Source organism: Ovis canadensis, chromosome 11, assembly GCF_042477335.2.
Source record: "Ovis canadensis isolate MfBH-ARS-UI-01 breed Bighorn chromosome 11, ARS-UI_OviCan_v2, whole genome shotgun sequence".
NCBI classification, from domain to species: domain Eukaryota; kingdom Metazoa; phylum Chordata; class Mammalia; order Artiodactyla; family Bovidae; genus Ovis; species Ovis canadensis.
Genome location: NC_091255.1, coordinates 56,520,319 through 56,539,817, shown reverse-complemented (window position 1 = coordinate 56,539,817; position 19,499 = coordinate 56,520,319). Strand labels below are relative to the sequence as shown.

The 19,499-nt window shown below is 49.2% G+C and overlaps 2 protein-coding genes across 5 annotated transcripts; both read left to right on the top strand.

Moving 5' to 3' along the window:
- The first annotated feature begins 5,884 nt into the window (after positions 1–5,884).
- Positions 5,885–10,323, top strand: LOC138415294 (somatotropin). 4 transcript variants are annotated; one of them, XM_069543710.1, is made up of 7 exons: positions 5,885–6,016; positions 7,731–7,931; positions 8,536–8,604; positions 8,852–9,012; positions 9,240–9,356; positions 9,586–9,747; positions 10,023–10,323. In XM_069543710.1, exons 3-7 carry the CDS (start codon positions 8,595–8,597, stop codon positions 10,221–10,223), a joined length of 651 nt encoding a protein of 216 aa, XP_069399811.1. In that variant the 5' UTR covers positions 5,885–6,016; positions 7,731–7,931; positions 8,536–8,594; the 3' UTR covers positions 10,224–10,323. The 4 variants fall into 4 exon arrangements, with proteins under 4 accessions (XP_069399811.1, XP_069399809.1, XP_069399813.1 ...); XM_069543708.1 differs by lacking the exon at positions 5,885–6,016 and having other exon boundaries at positions 7,851–7,931; positions 9,583–9,747; XM_069543712.1 differs by lacking the exons at positions 5,885–6,016; positions 7,731–7,931 and having other exon boundaries at positions 8,463–8,604; positions 9,583–9,747.
- Positions 10,324–13,725: 3,402 nt separating this feature from the next.
- LOC138414758 (somatotropin-like) lies at positions 13,726–15,516 on the top strand. The gene is made up of 5 exons (XM_069542539.1): positions 13,726–13,798; positions 14,046–14,206; positions 14,434–14,550; positions 14,779–14,940; positions 15,216–15,516. The coding sequence occupies exons 1-5, from the start codon at positions 13,753–13,755 to the stop codon at positions 15,414–15,416; spliced, it is 687 nt and encodes a 228-aa protein (XP_069398640.1). The 5' UTR covers positions 13,726–13,752; the 3' UTR covers positions 15,417–15,516.
- Positions 15,517–19,499: the final 3,983 nt, after the last annotated feature.

The following is a 19,499-nucleotide window of genomic DNA, read 5'->3' as shown; positions in this document are numbered from 1 at the left end:
CTTATTGAATTGGTTAATGTACGAATAAGAGGATGAGTGAATGAATGGAGGGATGAAAGGCATGAACCCAGCCTCAAAGAGCTTACCTTCCCCTATGGGGGTAAGATGTTCACAAACAACCACAGAATAAGGTGAAGGAGGCAGAGGTTATTTCCAGTTGACAGCACCAATCAGGAAAGCACCTCAGACTTCCCACAGCTGCTGGACACACCCCGGTACTTACTAATTCGTTCTCAATGGGCTTGTCCCCCTGGGGAGTCATCCCCGAGGTGAAATTACCCAGTAGGTCCAGTGATGTAGGTTGTTTTGCACTTCTAGATTGTTCAGAGATCCTCACCCACTGTAAACAACACCCCCATCGACTCACAGGGGTGCCTGCCCTCATCCTCCCCACCCCCACTCCAGAGCCCTCCTGGGCCCTTCCTCCATGCTTGAATCCTCTGGCAAACCCAAGGGTCCGATGAGATAAAGGAAGTGAAAATGTGATGCACACTGAAACGTGCAACACAAGTGTGAAGGATGATGTGACTTGGTTCATTAAATCGGGCTGCATCAGGTGGCTTTCTCTCTGCTGCTCGTCTTGGTACCTGTACCTGTGGACCTCATTCTGGGCTGAAGCTCCTTGAACATCTTCTTTTTCTTTTTGGCCATGCCACACAGCATGTGGGATCTTCCTTGGCCAGGGATCAAACCCATGTCCCCTGCACTGGAAACAGGGAGTTTTAACCCCTGGGTCACAAAAAGTCGGACATGGCTGAATGACTGAACTGAACTGAACTGAACTGAACCGAACTGAACCGAACCACTGGATTGCCAGGGAAGTCCTATTGAACATTTTCTGAGTGGGGACTTGATCCCATCCTGCCAGCTCTGCACTAAGGATAGTTCTGTCCATGCCCAGCAGCGCTACCATCTTTCCTAGGTGAGGCTTCTAAGCAGCTTGGCACCATGAAAGACCGGGACCTTGGGCTGCTATCACTCCAGGAAAACTACTTATCTCTGAGCCTGAGTATCCTTGTATGAAGGATATATCCTCATACAATCCTCCCCACATCACTCAGTACAGCGCCTGGCACATGGAAAGTGCTCAGAAATGCTAGACTTACGCATGTCCCCTGGAGAAGCCTTTGAGAATCCCCACATAACATTCTTAAAGACGTTGACCCAATGAGCTGTGATCCACTCAGCCATCAGACTTGTGCTGGAGTCGAAGAAGTGGTGCATATCCTGGGGGCAATCCCAGCCTCTGGATTCAAGGAAGGCAGAACAGAGCTAGAGATGGGAAGCATGGACCTCAAGTGACAGAGAGAAATGGGGAGAGCTACCTCCAGTCCCTTTGCGGCTCTCTCGAAGACCAGGGCAAGTATGACTCTAAATAATGAGATGGCCCCAAGCCAAGTGGACTTGAACCTTGGAGGGGTTCTTGAAACCTGGAAGAGGCCACTTTCAGATCAAGAGTGGGCTTTCCTGGCGGTTCATTCAGAAAGAATCTGCCTGCATTGCAGGGGACCTGGGTTTGATCCCTGGGTTGGGAAGATCCCCTGGAGGAGGAAATGGCAACCCACTCCAGTATTCTTGCCTGGAGAATTCCACAGACAGAGGAGCCTGGTTGGCTACAGTCCATGGGGTTTTGAAGAGTCAGACATGACTGAGCGACTAACACTCAGATCAAGAGTAAATCTGTGAGTATCCATGATGGGTACAGAGAACCCCAGAGACAATCGAATCTGACAATATGAAGGGCTGCCAAACATGCTGAAATTCATGGATTCCAAGATGATGGTGGAATTCATCTCTAACCCTATGGGCCTGGCTCTGGAGATGCTGATCACAGCCTCTGCCCACCGGCTACCATGCAGAGGCCATTGCCCGGCAGTCTCTGAAAGTGGAGAAGCTGTGGGTCTGGCCCCAGGTCATGCCCCAAGAAAGGATGAGTGACTCCCTAGCATGGGCAGGAAAATCCCAAGTCTAATTCAAAGTTTATCTTCTACTAGCAATGACTTATGTGTGTGTCTTCATTATGAAAAATCCTGAAAAAGACCTTATAGAGAAGAGGATCACCAGTATCCACCCCCACACCTTCCAGTTCTGAGAAAGGTGTATCCCAGGGACCTCCAGGATCCTGTGGGCCAACAAGAAGTGGGTTGGTGAGAGGAGATGCTCCCCTGCTCTGACTGGTCCCACCTGTTCTTGGCAGTCCCCTGCCTGGACTCACCTCTCCTCACCGTGCCCACCTTGTGTGGCTCTCGAGCAATCCCCAACTCAGGCTCCGGTACCCTCACTCCTAGGGAAGGCCTGAGGCTTCTCCTGTGGTCCACAGCTCACGTACTAGTCCCCCCAGTATTAGCCAGAAGCCCGTCATGGGAGCTTCCACCTCAGTGCTGCTTCCCCGGGTGGCCTGGAAGGAAGAAGTGGCAGAAGAGGTAGAATGCTGCATGGGGCTCGGAGACCCTCCCCTACTTTCCACCTGGCTCCTCCCCTTTGGTGGCACCGGAAGTAAAGGAAAGGCAGCACAGAGGTAAAGAACCCACCTGCCAATGCAGGAGACATGGGTTCGCTCCTTGGGTCAGGAAGATCCCCTGGAATGGAAATGGCAACCCACTCCAGGATTCTTGCCTGGGAAACCCCATGGACAGAGGAGCCTGGTGGGCTACAGTCCATAGGGTTGCAAAGAGTCAGAGCCTGAGCACACACTTTTCCTGTGGCCCTACCTTCATCAGAGCCAGTTTCTTTCTTTCTTTAAATAAATTTCTTTTATTTATTTGGCTGCACGGAGTCTTAATGGCAGCTTGCAGAATCTTTAGTTGCAGCATGGGGGACTGAGTTTCCCAACCAAGGATTGAACCCAGGACGCCTGCATTGGAAGCATGGAGTCTTAGCCACTGGACCACCAGGGAAGTCCCAGAGACTGTTTCTTTCATGACACTCCCCTCCGGTCCTCCTACAGTTGAGCCTGGGACAGTTCCCACAGGTCCCAGTGCCCTTGGTAGCAGATAAAGAATCAGGGGCATGGTTGGGTGACGGTTCACGAATGACAGGAAAAAAAGAGAGCTCTGTCTTCTGATCTTAAAAGGGGAAGGTCACAAGGTGCAAGCCCTCAAGTTCTGGACCACAGGGTATAACTTTTCAACACTGGTTGGCAACACCATCACTAACCACCTCTAAAAAGGTTTGTTTCTTTCTTGCTTTCCCACAGGGTCAAGTGCTAAATGTATTTAGACTCAAGGGGTAGAAGGTTTAAATGGAGGGGAATATGTTCTTTCCTGCTCTTATCCTTGGGGACAATTCAATGCTGGCGACTTCTGGATGCTGAAATAGCCCCAACTCTAGGCACCTAGAGGTGGGAAGTTTGTAGTTCTAGCCTTCCTAACTCAGGCCTTGCCTTGCTGTGTGGTCTCTGCCACACATCCCGTGTCTGTGGGCTGGTCTCACCTGGAAAATGACAAGCTCTGAAGGGAGGACAAAATGAGGCAGAGACTCTTGTGACTAGAGGCAGGATCCTTGTGATCAGGAAGCTAAAAACGCAGAGTGGCGCCCACTCAGTCTGCTTTGAAGAAAGGACCTGGAGTGCTGCAATGAGAAGAGTAGGCATTTGGAGATTTGCTGTCTTGGCTGAAGTAGCTCTTGTAAGTATGCCTCTTTGAGCCTCAGTCTCCCCTTCTGTAAAATGGGGGTGATAACCATACCTCCTTCACAAGATGATCCTGAAGGTCTGATATGGGCTGCATGGGCATGCTTTTCACAGCCTGATAAGCTCCATACAGATACTAAATGGAGGAGGAGAAAGACTGGGAGGAGACTACAATGACTAGAGAACAATTTTTCAGGATGCTATGCTTCAGCGCTGGGGGTGGGACTCAAGCCTTCAAGGGCTCTTCCAGCTGAGATTCTCTGATGGTAACAGGGCTACGGGAGCAAGCACTTGTGGTCAGTGTCTGTTCCTGGGATTTCTGCAGCACATCCGAGGAGTAGGGGCTATGCCTCAAGCTTCCGTCCTTTGCCCCCACCCACCTACCAGAGCAGGGACGTTCAGGAAGAGCGATGTGTGGGACTGAAGCCCTCTAACGGTCACGGGTTAGCACTGCATCCACCTCAGTCTGGATCAGGTGGCAGGAGGAAGGTGATGGAGCGAAGGAGGAACTTGTGCCCAGAAACCTCAGAATCTATTGCTATCCTTGGCTCCCTTTCCCCAAACACACATTCTCTCTGGTGGATGGAGAGGAGCATTGCAGGGAGGAGAAGTGGGTAGAGAGTGAGGAAGCATCCACATAGCTCTCAAGATACTTCCATCCTGAGATAACACTTCCTTCAGGGGACCAGCTCGGGCCTCCCTCACCTGGGGAACAACCCCACAATGACACCCTGCCAGAGTTGTGCCTGGGCTCAGGATACTCCCTTCTGCTTGTTGTTGTTTAGTAGCTCAGTCGCGGGTCCGACTCTTTTGAGGCCACATAGACTATAGCTCCTATGATGAAAAGGACATCTTTTTCGGGTGTTAGTTCTAGAAGGGCTTGTAGGTCTTCACAGAACCGTACAATTTCAGCTTCTTCAGCGTTCCTGGTTGGGGCATAGACTTGGATTACTGTGATATTGAATGGGTTGCCTTGGAAATGAACAGAGATCATTCTGTAATTTTTGAGATTGCGTCCAGTACTGCATTTCCGACTCTTTTATTGACTATGGGGGCTACTCCATTTCTTCTAAGGGATTCTTGCTCACAGTTCAGTTCAGTCGCTCAGTCGTGTCCGACTCTTTGTGACCCCATGAATCGCAGTGCACCAGGCCTCCCTGTCCATCACCAACTCCCGCAGTTCACTCAGACTCACGTCCATCAAGTCAGTGATGCCATCTAGCCATCTCATCCTCTGTCGTCCCCTTCTCCTCCTGCCCCCAATCCCTCTCAGCATCAGAGTCTTTTCCAATGAGTCAACTCTTCCCATGAGGTGGCCAAAGTACTGGAGTTTCAGCTTTAGCATCATTCCTTCCAAAGAAATCCCAGGGCTGATCTCCTTCAGAATGGATTGGTTGGATCTCCTGGCAGCCCCAGGGACTCTCGAGAGTCTTCTCCAACACCACAGTTCAAACGCATCAATTCTTCGGCGTTCAGCCTTCTTCACAGTCCAGCTCTCACATCCATACATGACCACAGTAGTAGACATAATTGTCATCTGAATTAAATTCACCCATTCCAGTCCGTTTTTCTCTGATATCTGTGTTGATGTCAATGTTCACTGTTGCCATCTCCTGTTTGACCACTTCCAATTTACCTTGATTCATGGACCTAACATTCCAGGTTCCTATGCAATATTGTTCTTTACAGCGTCAGACTTTACTTCCATCACCAATCATATCTATAAGTGGGTACCATTTTCACTTTGGCTACATCTCTTCCTGCTTTCTGGAGTTATTTCTCCACTGATCTCCAGTAGCATATTGGGCACCTACCGACCTGGGGAGTTCATTGTTCAGTGTCATATCTTTTTGAATTTTCATACTGTTCATGGGATTCTCAAGGCAAGAATACAGAAGTGGTTTACCATTGTCTTCTCCAGTGGACCACGTTTTGTCAGAACTCTCCACCACGACTCATCGGTCTTGGGTGGCCCTACACAGCATGGGTCATAGTTTCACTGAGTTAGACAAGGCTGTGGTTCATGAGTTAGACAAGGCTGTGGTTCATGAGTTAGACAAGGCTGTTGCCTGGAGTAACAGGTAAATTTGGCCTTGGAATGCAAAATGAAGCAGGGCAAAGGCTATCAGAGTTTTGCCAACAGAATGCACTGGTCATAGCAAACACCCTCTTCCAACAACACAAGAGAAGACTCTACACATGGCCATCACCAGATGGTCAATACTGAAATCAGATTGATTATTTTCTTTGCAGCCAAAGATGGAGAAGCTCTATACAGTCAGCAAAAACAAGACCGGAAGTTGACTGTGGCTCCGATCATGAACTCCTTATTGCCAAATGCAGACTTCAGTTGAAGAAAGTAGGGAAAACCACTAGACCATTCAGGTATGACCTAAATCAAATCCCTTATGATTGTACTGTAAAAGTGAGAAATAGATTCAAGGGATTAGATCTGATAGACAGAGTGCCTGAAGAACTATGGATGGAGGTTCATGACATTGTACAGGAGGCAGAGATCAAGACCATACCCAAGAAAAAGAAATGTAAAAAGGCAAAATGGTTGTCTGAGGAGGCCTTAACTGAGAAAAGAAGAGAAGCTAGAGGCAAAGGAGAAAAGGAAAGATACCTATTTGAATATAGAGTTCCAAAGAATAGCAAGGAGAGATAAGAAAACTTTCCTCAGTGATCAATGCAAAGAAATAGAGGGAAACAATAGAATAGGAAAGACTAGAGGTCTCTTCAACAAAATGAGAGATACGAAGGGAACATTTCATGCAAGGACGGGCACAATAAAGGATAGAAATGGTATGGACCTAATAGAAGCAGATGATAATAAGAAGAGGTGGCAAGAATACACAGAAGAACTATACAAAAAAAACCCTTCATGACCCAGATAACCATGATGGTGTGATCACTCACCTAGAGTAAGACACCCTGGAATGTGAAGTCAAGGGGGCCTTAGAAGGTATCACTACGAACAAAGCTGGTGGGGGTGATGGAATTCCAGCTGAGCTGTTTCAAATCCTGAAAGATGATGCTTTAAAGTGCTGCAGTCAATATGCCAGCATATTTGGAAAACTCAGCAGGGGCCACAGGACTGGAAAAGTCAGTTTTCATTCCTGTCCCAAAGAAAGACAATCCCAAAGAATGTTCAAACTACTGCACAATTGCACTCATCTCTCATGCTTGCAAAGTAATGCTCAAAATTCTCCAAGCCAGGCTTCAACAGTACGTGAACCATGAACTTCCAGATGTTCAAGGTGGATTTAGAAAAGGCAGAGGAACCACAGATCAGATGGCCAACATCTGTTGGATCATAGAAAAAGCAAGAGAGTTCCAGAAAAACATCTACTTCTCTTTATCGACTATACCAAAGCATTTGACTGTCAAAAAGCCTTTGACAAATTGTTGAAAATTCTTAAAGAGATGGAAATACCAGACTACCTTACCTGACTACTGAGAAATCTGTATGCAGGTCAAGAAGCAACAGTTAGAACCAGACATGGAACAACTGACTGGTTCCAAACTGGGAAAGGAGTATATCAAGGATGTATATTGTCACCCTGCTTATTTAACTTATATGCAGAGTACATCATGTGAAATGACAGGCTGGATGAAGCACAAGCTGGAATCAAGATTGCTGGGAGGAATATCAATAACCTCAGATATGCAGATGACACCACCCTTATAGCAGAAAGTGAAGAACTAAAGAGCCTCTTGATGAAAGTGAAAGAGAAGAGTGATAAAGTTGGCTTAAAACTCAACATTCAAAAAACGAAGATCATGGCATCCGGTCCCATCACTTCATGGCAAATAGAGGAGGAAGCAATGGAAACAGTGAGAGACTTTATTTTGAGGGCTCCAAAATCACTGCTGATGGTGACTGAAGCCATGAAATTAAAAGATGCTTTCTCCTTGGAAGAAAAGCTATGACCAACCTAGACAGCATACTAAAAAGTAGAAACATTACTTTGCCAATGAAGGTCCATCTAAGTCAAAGCTATGGTTTTTCTGGTAGTCATGTATGGATATGAGAGTTGAACTATAAAGAAAGCTGAGCACTGAAGTTAAAAAGAGACACTTTTGAACTGTGTTTTAGAGAAGACTCTTGAGAGTCCCTTGGACTGCAAGGAGATCCAACCAATCCATCCTTAAGGAAAATAGTCCTGAATATTCATTGGAAGGACTGATGTTGAAGCTGAAATTCCAATACTTTGGCCACCTCAAGGGAAGAGTTGACTCATTGGAAAAGACTCTGATGCTGGGAAAGATTGAAGGCAGCAGAAGGGGACGACAAAGGGTAAGATGGTTGGATGGCATCACCGACTCAATGGACATGAGTTTGAGCAAGTTCAAGGAGTTGGTGATGGACAGGGAGGCCTGGCGTGCTACATTCCTGGGGTCCCAAGGAGTCGGACATGACTGAGCAACTGAACTGAACTAAACTGAGACTGTTGCCCGCCAGGCTCCCCTGTCCTTGGGATTTTCTAGGCAAGAATACTGGGGTGGATTGCCATTCTCTTCTCCAGGGGATTTTCTGACCCAGGGATTGAACCTGAGTCTCCTGCATTTGCAGCTGGATTCTTTACCGCTGAGCCACCTGGGAAGCCCATTTGTTTCTGCTACCTCCCCCTTAAAAAGAAAACCTATGGGGTGGGCTCTCAAGCTGAGACCCTGTATGCACAGCCCTCAGGCGGGTGGCAGTGGAGAGGGGATAATGACGAGCCTGGGGGACATGACCCCAGAGAAGGAACGGGAACAGGATGAGTGAGAGGAGGTTCTAAATTATCCATTAGCACAGGCTGCCAGTGGTCCTTGCATAAATGTATAGAGCACACAGGTGGGGGGAAAGGGAGAGAGAAGAAGCCAGGGTATAAAAAGGGCCCAGCAGAGACCAATTCCAGGATCCCAGGACCCAGTTCACCAGACGACTCAGGGTCCCGCTGACAGCTCACCAGCTATAATGGCTGCAGGTAAGCTCACGAAAATCCCCTCCATTAGCGTGTCTTAAGGGGGTGATGCGGGGGGCCCTGCCGATGGATGTGTCCACAGCTTTGGGTTTTAGGGCTTCTGAATGTGAACATAGGTATCTGTACCCAGACATTTGGCCAAGTTTGAAATGTTCTCAGTCCCTGGAGGGAAGGGCAGGCGGGGCTGGCAGGAGATCAGGCGTCTAGCTCTCTGGGCCCCTCCGTCGCGGCCCTCCTGGTCTCTCCCTAGGCCCCCGGACCTCCCTGCTCCTGGCTTTCACCCTGCTCTGCCTGCCCTGGACTCAGGTGGTGGGCGCCTTCCCAGCCATGTCCTTGTCCGGCCTGTTTGCCAACGCTGTGCTCCGGGCTCAGCACCTGCATCAACTGGCTGCTGACACCTTCAAAGAGTTTGTAAGCTCCCCAGAGATGTGTCCTAGAGGTGGGGAGGCGGGAAGGGGTGAATCCGCACCCCCTCCACACAATGGGAGGGAACTGAGGACCTCAGTGGTATTTTATCCAAGTAAGGATGTGGTCAGGGGAGTAGAAATGGGGGTGTGTGGGGTGGGGAGGGTTCCGAATAAGGCAGTGAGGGGAACCCCGCACCAGCTGAGACCTGGGTGGGTGTGTTCTCCCCCCAGGAGCGCACCTACATCCCGGAGGGACAGAGATACTCCATCCAGAACACCCAGGTTGCCTTCTGCTTCTCCGAAACCATCCCGGCCCCCACGGGCAAGAATGAGGCCCAGCAGAAATCAGTGAGTGGCCACCTAGGACCGAGGAGCAGAGGACCTCCTTCATCCTAAGTAGGCTGCCCCAGCTCTCTGCACCGGGCCTGGGGCGTCCTTCTCCCCGAGGTGGCAGAGGGTGTTGGATGGCAGTGGAGGATGATGGTTGGTGGTGGTGGCAGGAGGTCCTCGGGCAGAGGCCGACATTGCAGGGCTGCCCCGAGCCCGCAGCACCCACCAACCACCCATCTGCCAGCAGGACTTGGAGCTGCTTCGCATCTCACTGCTCCTTATCCAGTCGTGGCTTGGGCCCCTGCAGTTCCTCAGCAGAGTCTTCACCAACAGCCTGGTGTTTGGCACCTCGGACCGTGTCTATGAGAAGCTGAAGGACCTGGAGGAAGGCATCCTGGCCCTGATGCGGGTGAGGATGGCATTGTTGGGTCCCTTCCATGCTGGGGGCCATGCTCACCCTCTCCTGGCTTAGCCAGGAGAACACACGTGGGCTGGGGGAGAGAGATCCCTGCTCTCTCTCTCTTTCTAGCAGCCCAGCCTTGACCCAGGAGAAACCTCTTCCCCTTTTGAAACCTCCGTCCTCGCCCTTCTCCAAGCCTATAGGGGAGGGTGGAAAATGGAGCGGGCAGGAGGGAGCCGCTCCTCAGGGCCCTTCGGCCTCTCTGTCTCTCCCTCCCTTGGCAGGAGCTGGAAGATGTTACCCCCCGGGCTGGGCAGATCCTCAAGCAGACCTATGACAAATTTGACACAAACATGCGCAGTGATGATGCGCTGCTCAAGAACTACGGTCTGCTCTCCTGCTTCCGGAAGGACCTGCACAAGACGGAGACGTACCTGAGGGTCATGAAGTGTCGCCGCTTCGGGGAGGCCAGCTGCGCTTTCTAGTTGCCAGCCATCTGTTGTTACCCCTCCCCTGTGCCTTCCTAGACCCTGGAAGGTGCCACTCCAGTGCCCACTGTCCTTTCCTAATAAAGCGAGGAAATTGCATCACATTGTCTGAGTAGGTGTCATTCTATTCTAGGGGGTGGGGTCAGGCAGGACAGCGAGGGGGAGGATTGGGAAGACAATAGCAGGGGTGCTGTGGGCTCTATGGGTACCCAGGTGCTGAATAATTGACCCGGTTCCTCCTGGGCCAGAAAGAAGCAGGCACATCCCCTTCTCTGTGACACACCCGGTCCTCGCCCCTGGTCCTTAGTTCCAGCCCCACTCATAGGACACTCACAGCTCAGGAGGGCTCTGCCTTCAGTCCCACCCGCTAAAGTGCTTGGAGCGGTTTCTCCTTCCCTCATCAGCCCACCAAACCGAACCTAGCCTCCAAGAGTGGGAAGAAATTAAAGCAAGACAGGCTATGAAGTACAGAGGGAGAGAAAATGCCTCCAACATGTGAGGAAGTGATGAGAGAAAGCGTAGAATTAGTTTTGTGCAGAAATTTTAAGGTGACTACACACTTGGCCCAACTACCCTTGGGAAATGTGTGTGTGTTAGTCACTCAGTTGTGTCCAGCTCTTTGTGACCCCACGGACTGTGGCCTGCCAGGCTCCTCTGTCCATGGGATTCTCCAGGCAAGAATACTGGAGGGGGTTGCCATTCCCCAGGGGATCTTCCCAACCCAAGGATCAAACCCGAGTTTCCTGCATTGCAGGCAGATTCTTTACTCTCTGAGCCATCAGGGAAGCCCTGTGGGAAATGGGAACCATGCAAAAATGGCTTTGGGACCAATTGGACCAGAATGTTTGGGATCTGAACTGGGTCAAGAGATGTGGAAGAGAGAGTCTAAATGCATGTGTTCATGCTAAGTTGCTTCAGTCGTGTCCGACTATTTGCAACCCCATGGACTGCAGCCCGCCAGGCTCCTCTGTCCATGGGATTCTCCATTCAAGAATACTGGAGTGAGTTTCCATTCCTCTTCCAGGGGATCTTCCGAACCCAGGCATTGAACCAGCGTCTCTTGTATCTCCTGCATTGACAGGCGGGTTCTTTACCACTAGCGCCACCTGGGACCCAGTTCTAAGTGAGGGGTTGCAAATTCAGTGCCAACAGGTGCCAGGCAGGTTATATACATAAGTGGCAAGGGCTGCATGTGAAGGGAGAAATAGCAACCAGCCCTTAGCCTGCTTGTGAAGGACATAGCACAGAGGGGTAGGAACCAGGGCAGCCTAAAGTCTCAGGCCCCAGCTAAGGATGCAGCCCACCCAGCCTTGTTACATTGCCTTATCCTGCATTCAGGACTGCAGGAGGACTTTCCTGGTGGTCCAGTGGCTGAGAATCCACATACCAATGCAGGGGACACGGGTTCAATCCCTGATCTGGAAAGATTCCACATGCCTCAGGGCAACTAAGCCTGTATATCACAACTACCAAAGCCCTCACACCTACAGCCTGTGCTGTGCTACAAGAGAAGCCCCTCAGTGAGAAGCCTGCTCACCACAACTAGAGAGTAGCCCCTGCTCGCTGCAACTAGAGAAAGCCCTCTTGCAGCAACCAACACCCAGCACAGCCAAAACTAATTAAAAGACCTCAGGGGACTTCCCTGGTGGTTCAGCATATAAGGCTCTGTGCTTCCAATGGAGGGGGCCCAGGTTCAACCCCTGGTTGGAGAACTAGATCCCTCATGCTGAAATTAAAGATCCCAAGTGCCACAACCTGACTCAGCCAAATAAATAAATTAAAAGAAAAAAAAAAAAAAACTCAGATGCAGGGCTGCCAGACCTTCTGATTCTTCAAGACAGACAGGGTATCCACACTTTCATGTAAAATCAAATGTTTAAACATTGGCAACTAATTCATATTGAAACATTTTAAGGGCAAATTTTAACCCAAACACATTTGCTCTTCAAGCAGTCAGTGAGCAATCTGTTATTAGAGGAATGGATTGGGATAACTTGGAACAAGGGAAAGAATCAGAAAGACCTAGACTTGAACTTGTGCTCAGGAAGAAATTACTTAACCTCCCCGGGACCCAGTTTGCTCACCTACAAAATAGAGATAATAATGTATTGCCTTACAAGGCTTGGGTGAGGAGTAAATGAAATGAGGTTTCTAAAGTGATTGACACATTACGGCAGGTAAGAAGCTTCAGCTATTTTTGCATTGAACTGTGGAGTGCTCTGTGTTTTTCCAAAGGAATTGAATCACATTCTGCTTCCCTAATGGCAGCCTGAATGTTCTTCCGAAATACACTTCAAAGGGCAGTTTTAAAGTTGTTTTTAGTCACCCAAGCACCTTGGCTAAGTAACCAGTGATCGATAAATTAAAGCCTAGATGTTCAAAGTAACTGTATTGTCTGCTAAATTTTGCTCATAACTTTATTATTTCTACTTTACTACTCACTTTAAGTTTTCTTCTTTAAAAGCCTCTATTCTTTAAGTGGATTTTTAGATTACTAACTTTAGAGCTTTACTCATTACAAATATAAGATTTAAAAGTATGGTTCAGTTCAGTTCAGTTCAGTTCAGTCGCTCAGTCATGTCTGACTCTTTGCGACCCCATGAATCGCAGTGCACCAGGCCTCCCTGTCCATCACCAACTCCCGCAGTTCACTCAGACTCACGTCCATCGAGTCAGTGATGCCATCTAGCCATCTCATCCTCTGTCGTCCCCTTCTCCTCCTGCCCCCAATCCCTCTCAGCATCAGAGTCTTTTCCAATGAGTCAACCCTTCACATGAGGTGGCCAAAGTACTGGAATTTCAGCTTTAGCATCATTCCTTCCAAAGAAATCCCAGGGCTGATCTCCTTCAGAATGGATTGGTTGGATCTCCTGGCAGTCCCAGGGACTCTCGAGAGTCTTCTCCAACACCACAGTTCAAACGCATCAATTCTTCGGCGTTCAGCCTTCTTCACAGTCCAGCTCTCACATCCGTACATGACCACAGTAGTAGACATAATTGTCATCTGAATTAAATTCACCCATTCCAGTCCGTTTTTCTCTGATATCTGTGTTGATGTCAATGTTCACTGTTGCCATCTCCTGTTTGACCACTTCCAATTTACCTTGATTCATGGACCTAACATTCCAGGTTCCTATGCAATATTGTTCTTTACAGCGTCAAACTTTACTTCCATCACCAATCATATCTATAAGTGGGTACCATTTTCACTTTGGCTACATCTCTTCCTGCTTTCTGGAGTTATTTCTCCACTGATCTCCAGTAGCATATTGGGCACCTACCGACCTGGGGAGTTCATTGTTCAGTGTCATATCTTTTTGAATTTTCATACTGTTCATGGGATTCTCAAGGCAAGAATACAGAAGTGGTTTACCATTGCCTTCTCCAGTGGACCACGTTTTGTCAGAACTCTCCTCCATGACTCATCGGTCTTGGATGGCCCTACACAGCACGGGTCATAGTTTCACTGAGTTAGACAAGGGCCCAGCAGGGACCAATTCCAGGATCCCAGGACCCAGTTCACCAGATGACTCAGGGTCCTGCTGACAGCTCACCAGCTATGATGGCTGCAGGTAAGCTCACGAAAATCCCCTCCATTAGCGTGTCCTAAGGGGGTGATGCGGGGGGCCCTGCCGATGGATGTGTCCACAGCTTTGGGTTTTAGGGCTTCCGAATGCGAACATAGGTATCTACACCCAGACATTTGGCCAAGTTTGAAATGTTCTCAGTCCCTGGAGGGAAGGGCAGGCGGGGCTGGCAGGAGATCAGGCGTCTAGCTCTCTGGGCCCCTCCGTCGCGGCCCTCCTGGTCTCTCCCTAGGCCCCCGGACCTCCCTGCTCCTGGCTTTCACCCTGCTCTGCCTGCTCAGGACTCAGGTGGTGGGCGCCTTCCCAGCCATGTCCTTGTCCCGCCTGTTTGCCAACGCTGTGCTCCGGGCTCAGCACCTGCATCAACTGGCTGCTGACACCTTCAGAGAGTTTGTAAGCTCCCCAGAGATGTGTCCTAGAGGTGGGGAGGCAGGAAGGGGTGAATCCGCACCCCCTCCACACAATGGGAGGGAACTGAGGACCTCAGTGGTATTTTATCCAAGTAAGGATGTGGTCAGGGGAGTAGAAATGGGGGTGTGTGGGGTGGGGAGGGTTCCGAATAAGGCAGTGAGGGGAACCCCGCACCAGCTGAGACCTGGGTGGGTGTGTTCTCCCCCCAGGAGCGCACCTACATCCCGGAGGGACAGAGATACTCCATCCAGAACACCCAGGTTGCCTTCTGCTTCTCCGAAACCATCCCAGCCCCCACGAGCAAGAACGAGGCCCAGCAGAAATCAGTGAGTGGCCACCTAGGACCGAGGAGCAGAGGACCTCCTTCATCCTAAGTAGGCTGCCCCAGCTCTCTGCACCGGGCCTGGGGCGTCCTTCTCCCCGAGGTGGCAGAGGGTGTTGGATGGCAGTGGAGGATGATGGTTGGTGGTGGTGGCAGGAGGTCCTCGGGCAGAGGCCGACATTGCAGGGCTGCCGGAGCCCGCGGCACCCACCAACCACCCATCTGCCAGCAGGACTTGGAGCTGCTTCGCATCTCACTGCTCCTTATCCGGTCATGGCTTGGGCCCCTGCAGTTCCTCAGCAGAGTCTTCACCAACAGCCTGGTGTTTGGCACCTCGGACCGTGTCTATGAGAAGCTGAAGGACCTGGAGGAAGGCATCCTGGCCCTGATGCGGGTGAGGATGGCATTGTTGGGTCCCTTCCATGCTGGGGGCCATGCTCACCCTCTCCTGGCTTAGCCAGGAGAACACACGTGGGCTGGGGGAGAGAGATCCCTGCTCTCTCTCTCTTTCTAGCAGCCCAGCCTTGACCCAGGAGAAACCTCTTCCCCTTTTGAAACCTCCGTCCTCGCCCTTCTCCAAGCCTATAGGGGAGGGTGGAAAATGGAGCGGGCAGGAGGGAGCCGCTCCTCAGGGCCCTTCGGCCTCTCTGTCTCTCCCTCCCTTGGCAGGAGCTGGAAGATGTTACCCCCCGGGCTGGGCAGATCCTCAAGCAGACCTATGACAAATTTGACACAAACATGCGCAGTGATGATGCGCTGCTCAAGAACTACAGTCTGCTCTCCTGCTTCCGGAAGGACCTGCACAAGACGGAGACGTACCTGAGGGTCATGAAGTGTCGCCGCTTCGGGGAGGCCAGCTGCGCTTTCTAGTTGCCAGCCATCTGTTGTTACCCCTCCCCTGTGCCTTCCTAGACCCTGGAAGGTGCCACTCCAGTGCCCACTGTCCTTTCCTAATAAAGCGAGGAAATTGCATCACATTGTCTGAGTAGGTGTCATTCTATTCTAGGGGGTGGGGTCAGGCAGGACAGCGAGGGGGAGGATTGGGAAGACAATAGCAGGGGTGCTGTGGGCTCTATGGGTACCCAGGTGCTGAATAATTGACCCGGTTCCTCCTGGGCCAGAAAGAAGCAGGCACATCCCCTTCTCTGTGACACACCCGGTCCTCGCCCCTGGTCCTTAGTTCCAGCCCCACTCATAGGACACTCACAGCTCAGGAGGGCTCTGCCTTCAGTCCCACCCGCTAAAGTGCTTGGAGCGGTTTCTCCTTCCCTCATCAGCCCACCAAACTGAACCTAGCCTCCAAGAGTGGGAAGAAATTAAAGCAAGACAGGCTATGAAGTACAGAGGGAGAGAAAATGCCTCCAACATGTGAGGAAGTGATGAGAGAAAGCGTAGAATTAGTTTTGTGCAGAAATTTTAAGGTGACTACACACTTGGCCCAACTACCCTTGGGAAATGTGTGTGTGTTAGTCACTCAGTTGTGTCCAGCTCTTTGTGACCCCACGGACTGTGGCCTGCCAGGCTCCTCTGTCCATGGGATTCTTCAGGCAAGAATACTGGAGGGGGTTGCCATTCCCCAGGGGATCTTCCCAACCCAAGGATCAAACCCGAGTTTCCTGCATTGCAGGCAGATTCTTTACTCTCTGAGCCATCAGGGAAGCCCTGTGGGAAATGGGAACCATGCAAAAATGGCTTTGGGACCAATTGGACCAGAATGTTTGGGATCTGAACTGGGTCAAGAGATGTGGAAGAGAGAGTCTAAATGCATGTGTTCATGCTAAGTTGCTTCAGTCGTGTCCGACTATTTGCAACCCCATGGACTGCAGCCCGCCAGGCTCCTCTGTCCATGGGATTCTCCATTCAAGAATACTGGAGTGAGTTTCCATTCCTCTTCCAGGGGATCTTCCGAACCCAGGCATTGAACCAGCGTCTCTTGTATCTCCTGCATTGACAGGCGGGTTCTTTACCACTAGCGCCACCTGGGACCCAGTTCTAAGTGAGGGGTTGCAAATTCAGTGCCAACAGGTGCCAGGCAGGTTATATACATAAGTGGCAAGGGCTGCATGTGAAGGGAGAAATAGCAACCAGCCCTTAGCCTGCTTGTGAAGGACATAGCACAGAGGGGTAGGAACCAGGGCAGCCTAAAGTCTCAGGCCCCAGCTAAGGATGCAGCCCACCCAGCCTTGTTACATTGCCTTATCCTGCATTCAGGACTGCAGGAGGACTTTCCTGGTGGTCCAGTGGCTGAGAATCCACATACCAATGCAGGGGACACGGGTTCAATCCCTGATCTGGAAAGATTCCACATGCCTCAGGGCAACTAAGCCTGTATATCACAACTACCAAAGCCCTCACACCTACAGCCTGTGCTGTGCTACAAGAGAAGCCCCTCAGTGAGAAGCCTGCTCACCACAACTAGAAAGTAGAGTAGCCCCTGCTCGCTGCAACTAGAGAAAGCCCTCTTGCAGCAACCAACACCCAGCACAGCCAAAACTAATTAAAAGACCTCAGGGGACTTCCCTGGTGGTTCAGCATATAAGGCTCTGTGCTTCCAATGGAGGGGGCCCAGGTTCAACCCCTGGTTGGAGAACTAAATCCCTCATGCTGAAATTAAAGATCCCAAGTGCCACAACCTGACTCAGCCAAATAAATAAATTAAAAGAAAAAAAAAAAAAACTCAGATGCAGGGCTGCCAGACCTTCTGATTCTTCAAGACAGACAGGGTATCCACACTTTCATGTAAAATCAAATGTTTAAACATTGGCAACTAATTCATATTGAAACATTTTAAGGGCAAATTTTAACCCAAACACATTTGCTCTTCAAGCAGTCAGTGAGCAATCTGTTATTAGAGGAATGGATTGGGATAACTTGGAACAAGGGAAAGAATCAGAAAGACCTAGACTTGAACTTGTGCTCAGGAAGAAATTACTTAACCTCCCCAAGACCCAGTTTGCTCACCTACAAAATAGAGATAATAATGTATTGCCTTATAAGGCTTGGGTGAGGAGTAAATGAAATGAGGTTTCTAAAGTGATTGACACATTACGGCAGGTAAGAAGCTTCAGCTATTTTTGCATTGAACTGTGGAGTGCTCTGTGTTTTTCCAAAGGAATTGAATCACATTCTGCTTCCCTAATGGCAGCCTGAATGTTCTTCCGAAATACACTTCAAAGGGCAGTTTTAAAGTTGTTTTTAGTCACCCAAGCACCTTGGCTAAGTAACCAGTGATCGATAAATTAATGCTTAGATGTTCAAAGTAACCCTATTGTCTGCTAAATTTTGCTCATAACTTTATTATTTCTACTTTACTACTCACTTTAAGTTTTCTTCTTTAAAAGCCTCTATTCTTTAAGTGGATTTTTAGATTACTAACTTTAGAGCTTTACTCTTTACAAATATAAGATTTAAAAGTATGGTTCAGTTCAGTTCAGTTCAGTTCAGTCGCTCAGTCATGTCTGACTCTTTGCGACCCCATGAATCGCAGTGCACCAGGCCTCCCTGTCCATCACCAACTCCCGCAGTTCACTCAGACTCACGTCCATCGAGTCAGTGATGCCATCTAGCCATCTCATCCTCTGTCGTCCCCTTCTCCTCCTGCCCCCAATCCCTCTCAGCATCAGAGTCTTTTCCAATGAGTCAACTCTTCGCAGGAGGTGGCCAAAGTGCTGGAGTTTCAGCTTTAGCATCATTCCTTCCAAGAAATCCCAGGGCTGATCTCTTTCAGAATGGACTGGTTGGATCTCCCGGCAGTCCAAGGGACTCTCGAGAGTGTTCTCCAACACCACAGTTCAAAAGCATCAATTCTTCGGCGCTCAGCCTTCTTCACAGTCCAACTTTCACATCCATATATGACCACAGGAAAAACCATAGCCTTGACTAGATGGACCTTAGTCGGGAAAGTAATGTCTCTGCTTTTGAATATACTGTCTAGGTTGGTCATAAGTTTTCTTCCATGGAGTAAGCGTCTTTAAATTTCATGGCTGCAGTTACCATCTGCAGTGATTTTGGAGCCCCCAAAAATAAAGTCTGACACTGTTTCCACTGTTTCCCCATCTATTTCCCATAAAGTGATGGGACCGGATGCCATGATCTTCGTTTTCTGAATGTTGAGCTTTAAGCCAACTTTTTCACTCTCCTCTCACTTTCATCAAGAGGCTTTTTAGTTCCTCTTCACTTTCTGCCATAAGGGTGGTGTCATCTGCATATCTGATGTTATTGATATTTCCCTTTAATCAGTGCTTTAGCTACATGCTACAAATTTTGATATTTTGTGATTTCATTATCCTCGAGTTAAAATATTTTCCAAATTTCTTTGGGATTTCTTTTGACTATGGCAATTTAGAATTATGTTGCTTAATTTCCAAGTATTTCAGGAACATAAAACAAGTATCAAAGCATTTAACAATATTGAATTCATATGGAGAATGTCCTCTAATGTAAATTAAGAAATTAACAACAAAGATGATTTTTGGGGAGGCAGCCTATTTACTTCCTTAAGTACTGAAAAATGAGTTGTAAAATCTCTGACTAAAATTGTGGGTTATCTCTTCTTTTTCTTTTTCTCTTATGTTTTGTTATTTCTATCCATATTTGTAAAACATGATGCTGCTGCTGCTGCTGCTGCTAAGTCGCTTCAGTTGTGTCCGACTCTGTGTGACCCCATAGATGGCAGCCCACCAGGCTCCTCCGTCCCTGGGATTCTCCAGGCAAGAACACTGGAGTGGGTTGCCATTTCCTTCTCCAATGCATGAAAGTGAAAAATGAAAGTGAAGTCACTGAGTCATGTCCAACTCTCAGTGACCCCATGTACTGCAGCCTATCAGGCTCCTCTATCCATGGGATTCTCCAGGCAACAGTACTAGAGTGGGGTGCCATTGCCTTCTCCGAAAACATGATGCTACAAAATCAATAATTCTTCTACAATGAAAATAATCAGCAAATCTTCCTAAA